The sequence below is a fragment of the Carlito syrichta genome, unplaced genomic scaffold, assembly GCF_000164805.1.
Source record: "Carlito syrichta isolate Samal-C Ts95f unplaced genomic scaffold, Tarsius_syrichta-2.0.1 Scaffold314220, whole genome shotgun sequence".
Classification (NCBI taxonomy): Eukaryota; Metazoa; Chordata; class Mammalia; order Primates; family Tarsiidae; genus Carlito; species Carlito syrichta.
Window position 1 is genome coordinate 302,302 of NW_007258316.1, and position 11,680 is coordinate 313,981.

General features: G+C 46.6%; 1 protein-coding gene across 1 annotated transcript in view; it reads right to left on the minus strand.

Moving 5' to 3' along the window:
• LRRC2 (leucine rich repeat containing 2) overlaps nucleotides 1-11,680 on the minus strand; it is a 40,706-nt gene that overhangs the window by 17,974 nt on the left and 11,052 nt on the right. The window contains exons 2-3 of the mRNA XM_008071223.1: nucleotides 10,398-10,605; nucleotides 2,999-3,155 (exon numbers count right to left, since the gene is read on the minus strand). Coding sequence (XP_008069414.1) covers nucleotides 2,999-3,155; nucleotides 10,398-10,605 — 365 coding nt within the window. The remainder of the gene's footprint in view (nucleotides 1-2,998; nucleotides 3,156-10,397; nucleotides 10,606-11,680) is intronic.

Consider the following 11,680-nt stretch of genomic DNA (forward strand, 5'->3'; position numbering starts at 1 on the left):
TGTGGTGGCCGTGAGCATGCCACTGCACTCCAGTCTGGGTGACAGAGTAAGACTCCAACTCAAAAAAAAAAATGCATTTAGTATTCCTAGTCTATTGAACATCATAGCGCAGCCTAACCTGCCTTAAACATACATTACTATTATCATCCCCATTTCACAAATGAGGAAACTGAAAACCGGTAAATGACTTGCTCAAGGTGACCTACCAGTAATTGGAAGACCCAGGCAGCCTGACCCTAGAGTCCACTTCCACCTTCACTGTATGAACAGAGAAACACATGAGGCATAGACTGAAGAACACAGGGTAAGCCCATGTGTATAAATATATTTAACATGCTTATTTACATATGTTTATAAATAGACAAGCCACAGTGCTTACTGAGAGACTTGCTATTTACTCCTTTCTACAATGTGTGAGTGTTTTTCCATGCACATGAATGAGGGATGCAGGGATGATGTCATGTTTCCAACAGGACTTGAGTACCTCGGAATAATCATAACAACTATGTACCAAATATGTTGGTGTGAATTACCTCATCTAATCCTTACAACTATGTGAAGTTCACTATTATCCCCACTTTACAGATAAGGAAACTGAAGAGCAGAGAGATTAAGCATAGGGCCCAACCCCACACAAGTCTCACACAGATGCCCCTCTCACTACACTCTCTCCTCCACCCCTAGATATTCAAGGACAGCATCCTCACTCCCTCACCAGTGGTTCTCAACCCAGGCTACACATGGGAATCATGTAGGGAGTTTTAAAACTACCAACGCCTGGCCCTGGGTCCAGAGATTCAGATGGCATTGGTCTGCAGTGAGTCCTGGGCATTTCTATTTTTAAGGATCTTTGGGGGATTCTAAGGTATAGCTGAGGAGAGAACCACTGCCCAAATCAAACTGGCAGGCGAGAAAAGAAAATGGGCATTAATCTGGCTGGCAATGATGTCAAGGAAGACAAGTTAAGAAACTGACAAAAATATATATGAAGTGGAACTCCTATGATGAAACTTCAGGCAATTGCAAGCATGGAATGATCCCCTGAGGATGCCCTAACCCTTTTGATGGCTCCATGCTTACAACCCCCTTAGTCTAGCTGCTGATCACTGGATTCCCAACAAGATAGCAAGGATCCCTGAGTCTAAGTCAATCACTGCAGCTCCTCAGATGTGTAAGGATAGACAGACCCTTTCTACCTAAAAAGGGTTTTTTAAATAATTCAATTCTCAGAAACTTTATTCAGTTATTTGTATTTAGTGTGAGCCTGCCCCCAAATGACTTGGAAATAGTGAAATTTGGCTTGTAGTCCAGGCTCAATGAAGTCCCTAAGTCTAATACCTAAATAAGAATGAGCCAGCTAATGTCACTGGGACCTGGTCTCTCTAATCTGTAAAATAAAGGGGCAGAGGGTAAATGCCACCTCATATGTCAAAAATGACACTTTTCAGCCATAAAAATTCTATGATCCTTTCTACCTTTCCAGAACTGGGAAAGGAAACAGAAGTACTTGTCCTCATTGGGTCTAGAATTTGATTTTACCCTACTTAAAGGCTAATAACTTGGCCTGTTACTATTTCATGGATTCTGGCAGAAGACATGAGACTCCTGGTACCACACAGCATATATATCTCAGCTCTCCTTACTGACACGTGACATAGATGGCCCAGATGGATTCACACATAGCATCACAGCTAGAGAACGCTGAGCTTGAGGCACTCACCGCTTTCACAGTAAGTGGTAGGCGAAGCTGCCTTTGTTTGGGGGAAAGTTGTCATCTCATTCCTCAAGGTTAGTATTCCCTCAAGGTTATAGCTTTGACACACCTGGCAAGACATGTAGGAACACAGAGCCCAAATAAGCCACCTTCTCACATACGCCTGGCTTCTGGTAAATTTTCACATTAATGTGCCACTCCACTGATCTTAAAGTGTGTGTTATAAGAATGGAGCTCAGGCCGGGCTCGGTGCCTCAGGCTGTAATCCTGCGCCTTTGGGAGGCTGAGGTGAGTGGATTGCCTGAGCCCGCGGGTTCGAGACCCACCTGGGCAACTTGGCGAGACCTCATCTCTACAATAAATCAAAAAATCAGCCGGGCGTGGTAGCACACGCCTGTAGTTCTGGCTACTCGGAAGGCTGAGGTGGAAGGATCGCCGGAGCCCAGCAGGTCGAGGCTCCAGTGACCGGGAGCGGCCACTGCACTCTGCAGTCTGGGTGACAGAGTGAGACTCCAACTCAAAAAAAAAAAAAAAAAAAGATAATGCAACTGAACAACAATGATTGAAGATTATAAAATTGTGATCTCTCAAAAAGATATAATAGGTCGGGTATGGTGGCTCATGCTTATAATCCCAGCGCTTTGGGATGCCGAGATGAGAGGATTACCTGAACCCACAGGTTCAAGACCAGCCTGGGTAACTTGGTGAGACCTCTTCTCTACAAAAAATTTTTTTTAAAAATTAGCTGGATATGGTGGCGCATGCCTGTAGTTCCAGCGACTTGGGAGCCTGAGGTGGAAGGATCACCTGAGCCTAGCAGGTCAAGACTGTGGTGGCAAAGAGTGTGCCACTGCACTGCAGCCTGGATCACAGAGTGAGACTCCAACTCAGGGAAAAAAAAAGATATAATAAGCTAAACTAGACTTATCAGTGGACTGATATAATATATAGAGGCAATGTATTTTACTCTGTTTACATATTACTGCTTATCTATATTTTTGAAACTAAAAGAAAATAAACAAAAAGTTTATAAACAAAGTATTGCTCATTCACGAGACTTTCAGTTTCTGAGCAATTGGCAAATGTCCGTGTATGCTGAGTTATACAGGTGAGATCATGGCCTTGCCACCCAAAGGGGACACTGCCAACAAGCAGCTTTGGGGACCCTCGAAACAGTCCTGCCCAGCAAATTCCTGGGGCAGCTGGAGGAGAAAATGATATCACCTGCCCAACAGCTGTCTGATTAATACACAGAGGCCTGAAGACTCCTGCTAGGTAGCCTACCGATTTCAGCTGGAAGACTTGAGAGTTGGTTTTTTGGCAGATTCAGAATTCTCATTGCTTGAAACAGCTCGATATATGTAGGAATGCTTTGAATCAGGGTATTGCTTATGTGCCATTCTTTCAGGTGCGTCTGCTCCTTCAATGAATCTGGGAGCTCCTAAAATAGAACAAATGACATCAATCAGAACTAGCTCCTTGGTGTGCACAAAGCCAATTAAAATCAAACATTTAACCACCAGCACTCCAGCCATTTCAAAAGGAAACCAAAGGCACCATGGTTGTCCTTAATTTCACAACAGCAGATGAGCCCTATGTCAAAACTGCCATGAATTTGTGATATTATTAAAACCAGACCCTAGGGAACACAGACAGCCAGGCTTACACCCATAGCCGTAATACATATTAATTCATCACACACCAATTTAACATCCTCTAAAATCAAAATCTGTTCATTTCTGAAATTTTGAAATCCCTTACAAAACTCGATTTTGAAATTTGTGCTGCATTTCCCTCTCTCTGTAGTTGCTTTTAAAAATATTTGATAGACATCTACTATTTGCTGTACCAAATTTCCAAATGCTCTTATGAGTCTATAATCAAGAAAGAGCCCCAGAGAGACAGTCAGCAGGGGGACCCGAGTTCCAACCTAGCTCCCGTCGTCCTCTGGGTCTTTGCTTCTGAAGTGATGGTGAGAACTCAGCAGTAATTTTCCCCGAGCTCAAGCGCTCCAGGATAAAAGTGTAAAGGTGTTGAGAAGCACTGAAGGACTTTAGGGGGCTATTTGTCCTGTTGAAGAAATCCAATTCACCAAGTGCTGCAAAGTCCCCACCGTAAACTAGGTACGCTCAGCTCTAAAGGGCAGAGCAGAGATGAGGTACAAAGGCTCCCTGACCTCAGAAACTGACCATGGTGCGCCCAGCAAAGTAGCCAGAGCACAGAGAGGGGGTAGAAAACTCCATGGGGGGAAGTAGGGGAGCAGAGGGAGCAATTAGAGTCCCTAGTGACCCTTTGTTCAGTACTCAGTATTTGTAATGTGCTTTATGATCATTGCTGTTGTGTGTGTGGGTTAAGCTTTTAACTTACAAAAATACTTTCACCCTAGTACTACTTCATGCGATAGCATGGTGGCTCATGCCTGTAATCCCACCATTTTGGAAGATTAAGGCAGGTGGATTGCCTGAGCCAAGGAGTTTGAGGCCAGCCTGGGCAACATAGTGAGACCATGTCTCTTTACAACAAAACAAAACAAAACAAGGCCCATTTGAAGAGGAAATCCCAAACCTGACGATGTATCACTCACAGTAAGAACTGGCTACCTAATTTGCAGGGCCTACTGTAAAAAAGAATATTTGGCACCTTGTTAAAAATTAAGAATTTCAAGATGGTGACCAGAAAGCACAAAACCAAGCGCAGGGCCCTGTGTGACCGCTTCTACAGCTGACTACCTACTTACTATCTGCCCCTGAGTGATCAGCCCTGGCAAAGCATTCTGACGCCTCCTGATCTGAATGGCACCCAGACCACATCAGATGTTTTGCCTTCTGGAGCAGAGACAGAGTGGAGAGTTGAGTCCTAGGGAGCTGACCACAGGCTCATAACCACACTTTGTTGAGGTTTCAACATACTGATGCCACCATAAATAACAACTCATTCCACTCTTTCAATAATAGTGCACTTGAAAATTGTACCTTCTAAAATTATGTTCATGATTTTTTTTTTTCCTTTTTTGGGAGTCAGGGTCTCTCTGTTGCCCAGGCTGGAGTACAGTGACACGGCTCACCACAACCTCCAACTCCTGAGTTCAAGTAATCCTCCTGCATTAGCCTCTCATAGAGTAGCTGGGACTACAAGTGCACATCACCACACCCAGCTATTTTTTTTTTTATCATTTTTATTTTTTGAAGAGACAAAGACTTGCTATATTGTGAGACTGATCTGGAACTCCTGGGCTCAAGTGATTCTCCCACATCAGCCTCCCAAAGTGCTGGGATTACAGAATTGAGATCACCGCACCCGGCCTCATGACTATTTTGAATAGTCAATAGCAAAAAATATAAGGGTGTCATATTGAATGGAATTACAAGGAATAGGGTAAAAATAACAGATTAAGGACACACATATACTTTTGCTTCCCTCCAAAATTCCACTAAAAACAACAGTATAAACCAGGCTCAGTGGCTCAGCCTGTAATCTGGTGCCTTTGGGAGGCTGAGGTGAGTGAATTGCCTGAGCCCGTGGGTTCGAGACCCGCCTGGGCAGTGAGACCTCATCTCTACAATAAATCAAAAAATCAGCCAGGCGTGGTAGCGTGCGCCTGTAATTCCAGCTACTCGGAAGGCTGAGGTGGAAGGATCACCAGAGCCCAGCAGGTGAGGCTGCGGTGGCCGGGAGCGGCCACTGCACTACAGTCTGGGCGAGAGAGTGAGACTCCAACTCAAAAAAAAAAAACAAAAAAAAAAAAAACAGTATAGGAACTTTTTAGACAGCATAAACCTTGAGAAAGAGAAAGGCAGTGGGGACGCTATCAGGAAAATGTTGGAAGCCAGAAAACTGGAAGATGGTATCCTGGCTTCCCTGAGTCTGCTTAGTCTTAGATCAACAGCAGAAACAACTGAGATACAACCTGGGCTTCTTAGCAGAAGCTACCAGAGAGAAACTTAGGTAGTGGAAGAGCCAGGTACAGCTAAAAGTAACAGATGAAAGCAGGGCCCAAAGAAAGAGGTCAGGTTCAAAGTCTAAGAACCAGAAGCTTGACCCCCATTCATCCCCGAAGCAATTCCCTCTGCCTGCCTCCAGTAATGTTATAGGCCAAGGCTCTGAAAACAGGGGTTTGTTATAAATTATGTTTTTAAATGATTTAAAACTTTTTTCCAGCTGGGTATGGTGGTTCAGCCTGTAATCCCAGCACTTTGGGAGGCTGAGACGAGAGGATTGCCTGAGCCCAGGGGTTCGATACCAGCCTGGGCAACTTGGTGAGACCTTGTTTCTACAAAAAGTCACAAAAACCAGCCAGGTGTGGTGGCGTGCATCTGTAGCTCCAGCTACTTGGAAGGCTGAGATGGAAGGATCGACTGAGCCCAGCAGGTTGAGGCTGTGATGGCTGTGAGCGTGCTACTGCACTCCTGTCTGGGTCACAAGAGTGAGAATCCAATTCCCCCCCCAAAAAAACCCTACCTTATCAGTGATCACATTAAAAGCAAATGGAAGGCTGGGCTCTGTGGCTCACACCTACAATCCCAGCACTTTCGGAGGCGCAGATGAGAGGATTGCCTGAGCTGACAGATTCAAGACCAGCCTGGGCAACTTAGCCAGATGTGGTAGTGCGTGCCTGTATTTCCAGCTATTTAGAAGGCTGAGGTGGAAGGATCACCTGAGCCCAGCAGGTCAAGGCTGTGGAAGCCATGAGCGTGCCACTGTACTCCAGCCTGGGCAACAGAGGGAAATTCCAACTCAAAAAAAAAAAAAGTAAAAGGAGGCTGGACATGGTGGCTCATTCCTGTAATCCTAGCACTTTGGGAGGCTGAGGCGAAAGGACTGCCTGAGCTCAGGGATTCGAGACCAGTCTGGGCAACATGGCAAGACCTTGACTCTACAATAAATCAAAAAATTAGCTGGGCATGGTGGCACATGCTTGTAGTTCCAGCTACTTGTAAGGCTGAGGAAGGATCACCTGAACCCAGCAGGTCCAGGCCACAGTGGCCGTGAGTGTGTCACTGCACTCCAGCCTGGGCGACAGAGTGAGACTCCAAATCAAAAAAAATAAAAAATAAAAAATAATAAAACTTTTTTCCTCTAAATATTGTGACTTTCTGTTCCTTCACAATATTGCAATATTTTGCCCCATCCTCTGTGGAACATGTAAAGATATGTTGTAAAATCCAGAATGTGATTTTAAATTGTCAGTATGACCAGGAGACTTTGAGTCACGTCAGCGTTCATGTACCAGAAAATGTAAACATAGATCTTGAATCATGCTGACAATGCATGTATGTTTCTTAATCTTAACCCAGGGTGGGTGAAGGGCTATGAATTTGGGATGTAAACACTGAATTAAGTTTGTGTTGCTTTGAGCAGGTTTCTGGTAACAACACCTACCCAACTCTCTGTAACCTAGTTGCAGATATTATACATCCCTTTTCTCCCAGTTTCTGCCCCTCATCTTTGACAGTGAGGGAAGCAGCCAGAATAGTTTATCCTAAACAGTAGGAGACTGAGGCTGATTCACTGGAAGGAATTGAACAGAGCCCCCTGGACTAGGGGCCCACAGGCATAACTGGGCCAGGGGACGTAGCAATCAGATGGGGAAGGTTGAGTGCCGAGATTGTCTTTCTGTCCCAGGAGCTGAGAGGATTCTTCTCTGGGGCCCTCACTAGCTCCAGACAAATCATAAGCATGCACTCTGCAAGCATGGGAGGCACCAGTGAGATGGGGACACCACAATAACACCCTCAAAAACTAAGTGTGCCCAACACACACTTGGAGATTCTGGTCAGATTGTTAATGTTCTGGACGGCTCCTACACACCCTGAAAGAAAAAGGAAACTCTCAAAGAAATAAATGCGTCCCCCAAAAACTATCAATCCCAGACAGCTAAGAAAGGCCATTTCCCTGTGAAATGAAAACAGGACAAAATTCTAAAAGGTAAGATTAAGAGATATCTGTAAAAGTAGAAAAACAGCCAGGCGTGGTGGCTCACGCCTGTAATCCCAGCACTTTGGGAAGTGGAGGCGAGAGGATTGCCTGAGCTCAGAGATTCAAGACCAGCCTGAGCAACATGGTGAGACCTCGTCTCTACAACAAATAAAAAAAAATTTACCAGGCATGATGGCGCATGCCTGTGGTTCCAACTACTCGGAAGGCTGAAGCGGAAGGATCGCTTGAGTCCAGCAGGTCCATGCTGTGATGGCCGTGAACAGCATGCCTCTGCATGCCACCCTGAGTGATAAATAAGACCCTGACTCAAAAAAAAAAAAAAAAAAGGTAGAAAAACAAGTCCACATCACGGTGTTCATTCATGTGCAAAACACACAACTCTGGACAATAAAAACTTGATAGTAGAAATAAAAATTTCTATTGAAGGATTGAAAAATAAAATTGCCGGGCTCAGTGGCTCAGCCTGTAATCCCGCGCCTTTGGGAGGCTGAGGTGAGTGGATTGCCTGAGCCCGCGGGTTCGAGACCCGCATGGGCAGCGAGACCTCATCTCTACCATAAATCAAAAAATTAGCCGGGCGTGGTAGCGCGCGCCTGTAATTCCGGCTACTTGGAAGGCTGAGGCCGAAGAATCGCCGGAGACCAGTAGGCAAGGCTGCGGTGGCCGGGAGCAGCCACTGCATTCCAGTCTGGGCGACCGAGTGAGACTCCAACTCAAAAAAAAAAAAAAAGAAAAAGAAAATTGAAGAAATCTCTCCTAAAAGAGCAGGGCCCAGGGTGGAGAGCTTCTGGCTCAAGACAGGAATGGCCAGCCCAGTCTGGCCTCGCAGCTGCTCCTGCAGATCTTTCTCCACCCAGTCCCCAAGGGCCCAGAAGCTCCAGCCCTGCCCATCCCTCGTGACTTTTTGCAGGGGCCAGGCACACAGCCAGAGGTGACTTTAAAAGCCAGAACTCTCTCCCTGCCACAGAGCACTCTAACAGGTTGAAAAATCCCTTAACACAGCTTTTCACTCCTTAATTAGAGGTGAGGCTGAAACACAAATCTCTCTGGGGGAGGAAAACAGTAACTGAAATTCGCATGAATGAATGTGTGAGGCCCCAGAGCCTTCCTGGAGTGAATTCCAATCAGAATATGGTACCCAGCTATGGAGACTGAGTATGGGGACAAAGAGATTGCAACTAATGAAGACATCATCCACATAATTCACACGGGGGTCTCCCCTGAGCCCGCGGAAATCATAACCATCTTTTGGTTCCCCTTACTATACTAGGCACTCAGTAAAACTCCTTAAAGCAATGCTCAAAAGATAGGCTGTGCGCCATGACAGTTCGCGACAGGTTCTCCAGGTGGGCTGAGAGACCCCAATGGGGTAAGCACATAGCCCAGGATCATGTTTAAAGGTGGCACATGAGCCGGGCTCGGTGGCTCAGCCTGTAATCCCACGCCTTGGGAGGCTGAGGTGAGTGGATTGCCTGAGCCCGCGGGTTCAAGACCCCCTGGGCAACTTGGCAAAACCTCATCTCTACAATAAATCAAAAAATCAGCCAGGCATAGAAGCGCATGCCTGTAATTCCGGCTACTTGGAAGGCTGAGGCAGAAAGATCGCCGGAGCCCAGCAGGTCAAGGCTGCGGTGGCCGGGAGCGGCCACTGCACTCCAGTCTGGGCGACACTGTGAGACTCCAACTCAAAAAAAAAGGTGGCACATGACAATGATTTACCAATGGTATTTAATTAAAAACCCAGACATGACTTCTTTCATGCCCCACTGCAGGCAGTACCCATGTACCTGCTGAGCTCAATGATAGGATCACAAATGAAAGAGTGTCACAGAGGCTTAATAATCTCTCTTATTTGTGGAGAACCATATACGTCACAGAATACTCACTCATTTAATCCTCACAACAGCCTGACAGAGAGGGTCGGGGCAAACATTAGTGCCATTTTACTGATGAGGATGCTAAAAGGCATAAAAATGCAGTAAGCTGCCTTGAGTCACATGACTTATGAAAGACAGCCCCAAGATCTTCCCAAAGATTTAGTCTCCCTGGCCAGAGTACTTTCATTCACAAAATGGCAGGGTAGAAAGAAATGGAGGGCAGGTCTCATAGTATCCTGTCCCGCCGCTCTGAGTAACAGCCCGAGTTCCTCTGCCTGTGGCAGCTTCCCCAAATGCACTGACTTGTCCTGTATGCCCAGGTGCTGCTTCAGTCAGGAAATAGCAGCTCACAGACAACCCCTGAAGACGCAAAGCAGCAGGTAGGGAGCCGGAGCCAGAACACAACATGTACACACCTGAGGAAAGAAAGAGAGGAATGTCTTTATCCTGGCCCCAGAATCTCAGGACAGGAAAACCAGATAAAGGGTCTGCCAAAATTCCTCTGAAGCCTGGAGCGCCGCAACAATCCATCAGTCATTGCCCACTGGAGAGCATTAGATGAATGAAGGCTCCACCCTTAAAATTAATTTTTTTAATGAAGATAGAGTCTCACTATGTTGCCCAGGCTTGTCTCAAGCTCTTGGGTTCAAGCAATCTTCTGCCCTCGGCCTCCCAATGTGCTGGGTTTACAGGTGTGAGCCACCACACCAGGTCTAAATTAAAATTTTCTAAAGACAAAGAGTTATTTTAAATATGGGAGGGGAAGCAGAATTAGGCATCCTTAGAGACTGCCAGCCTATGGAGAGCCTGGGAGTCTCAGGTGTATCGAGTGAACATTTTGCTGCAGATAGAGAACCATGTGGACTCACCTTCCAGTGCTCCCCAGAAAGTTCAAACACAAATGGACTGCTCCGCTTGCCTCTGTCCTTAGGAAGTGGACTCTGCCTTGCAAGAGTGTTCCTCTCGATCTTTTCCAGAAGCCGTACGCTAGTGTCTATGAAGCCATTTTTGCAGTACTGGGCTTGAGGGATGCCTTTCCTTCTGCATTCGGCCACAAAGTTCCACTCCTCCTTTATCCTAAAACAATGATAGAGGCCACAGTTACCCTCCTGGGACTGGTGACACCTGCTTAGAGAAGCCAGTCAGGCCACTGGGCGTGGGTGCTTTCCTTCTCATTCCTACAGCCTGATTTACCCAGTGCAAGCTATGGAAGCCCTCCCCTCTCCTCCCTGCTGGGAGTGGGAGATGGAGGTGGGAGGGTGATAGGAGAGATCCTAAATCCTTTTTAGAACTATTAGTAACTTTGACTTGAAAAGTAGAGGAGATGAGTTAGATGAAATTTCTGGCTAAAATTTTTACTAAAATTACCTATGCATTTAAATAAATTTCCTTTGAAATTATATTGTACCGACCTAAGTTTTTTTTGTTTTGTTTTGTTTTGTTTTGTTTTGTTTTGTTTTGGAGTCTCACTCTGTCGCCCAGACTGGAGTGCAGTGGCCGCTCCCAGCCACCGCAGCCTCGACCTGCTGGGCTCTGGCGATCCTTCCATCTCAGCCTTCTGAGTAGCCGGAATTACAGGCATGCGCTACCACGCCCGGCTGATTTTTTGATTTATTGTAGAGATGAGGTCTCGCTGCCCAGGCGAGTCTCGAATCCACAGACTCAGGCAATCCACTCACCTCAGCTTCCCAAAGGTGCGGGATTACAGACTGAGCCACCGAGCCCGGCTCCGACCTAAGTTTTTTAAAAGTGTAGGGGTAGGCCAGGCGTGGTAGCTCATGCCTGTAATCCCAGCATTTTGGGAGGCCAAGGCGAGAGGGATTGCCTGAGTCTAGGGGTTCGACTAACCTGGGCAACTTGGCGAGACCACGTCTCTACAAGAAATCAAAAAATTAGCCGGGCATGGTGGCACACACCTGTAGTTCCAGCTACTTGAAAGGCTGAGGCGGAAGGACCGCCTGAGCCCAGCAGGTTGAGGCTACAGTGGCCGTGAGTGTGCCACTGCACTCCAGCCTGGGCAACAGAGTGAGACTCCAACTCAAAAATAAAATTTAAGCCGGGCTCCGTGGCTCAGCCTGTAATCCCGAGCCTTTGGGAGGCTGAGGTGAGTGGATTGCCTGAGCCCGTGGGTTCGAGACCCACCTGGGCAGCG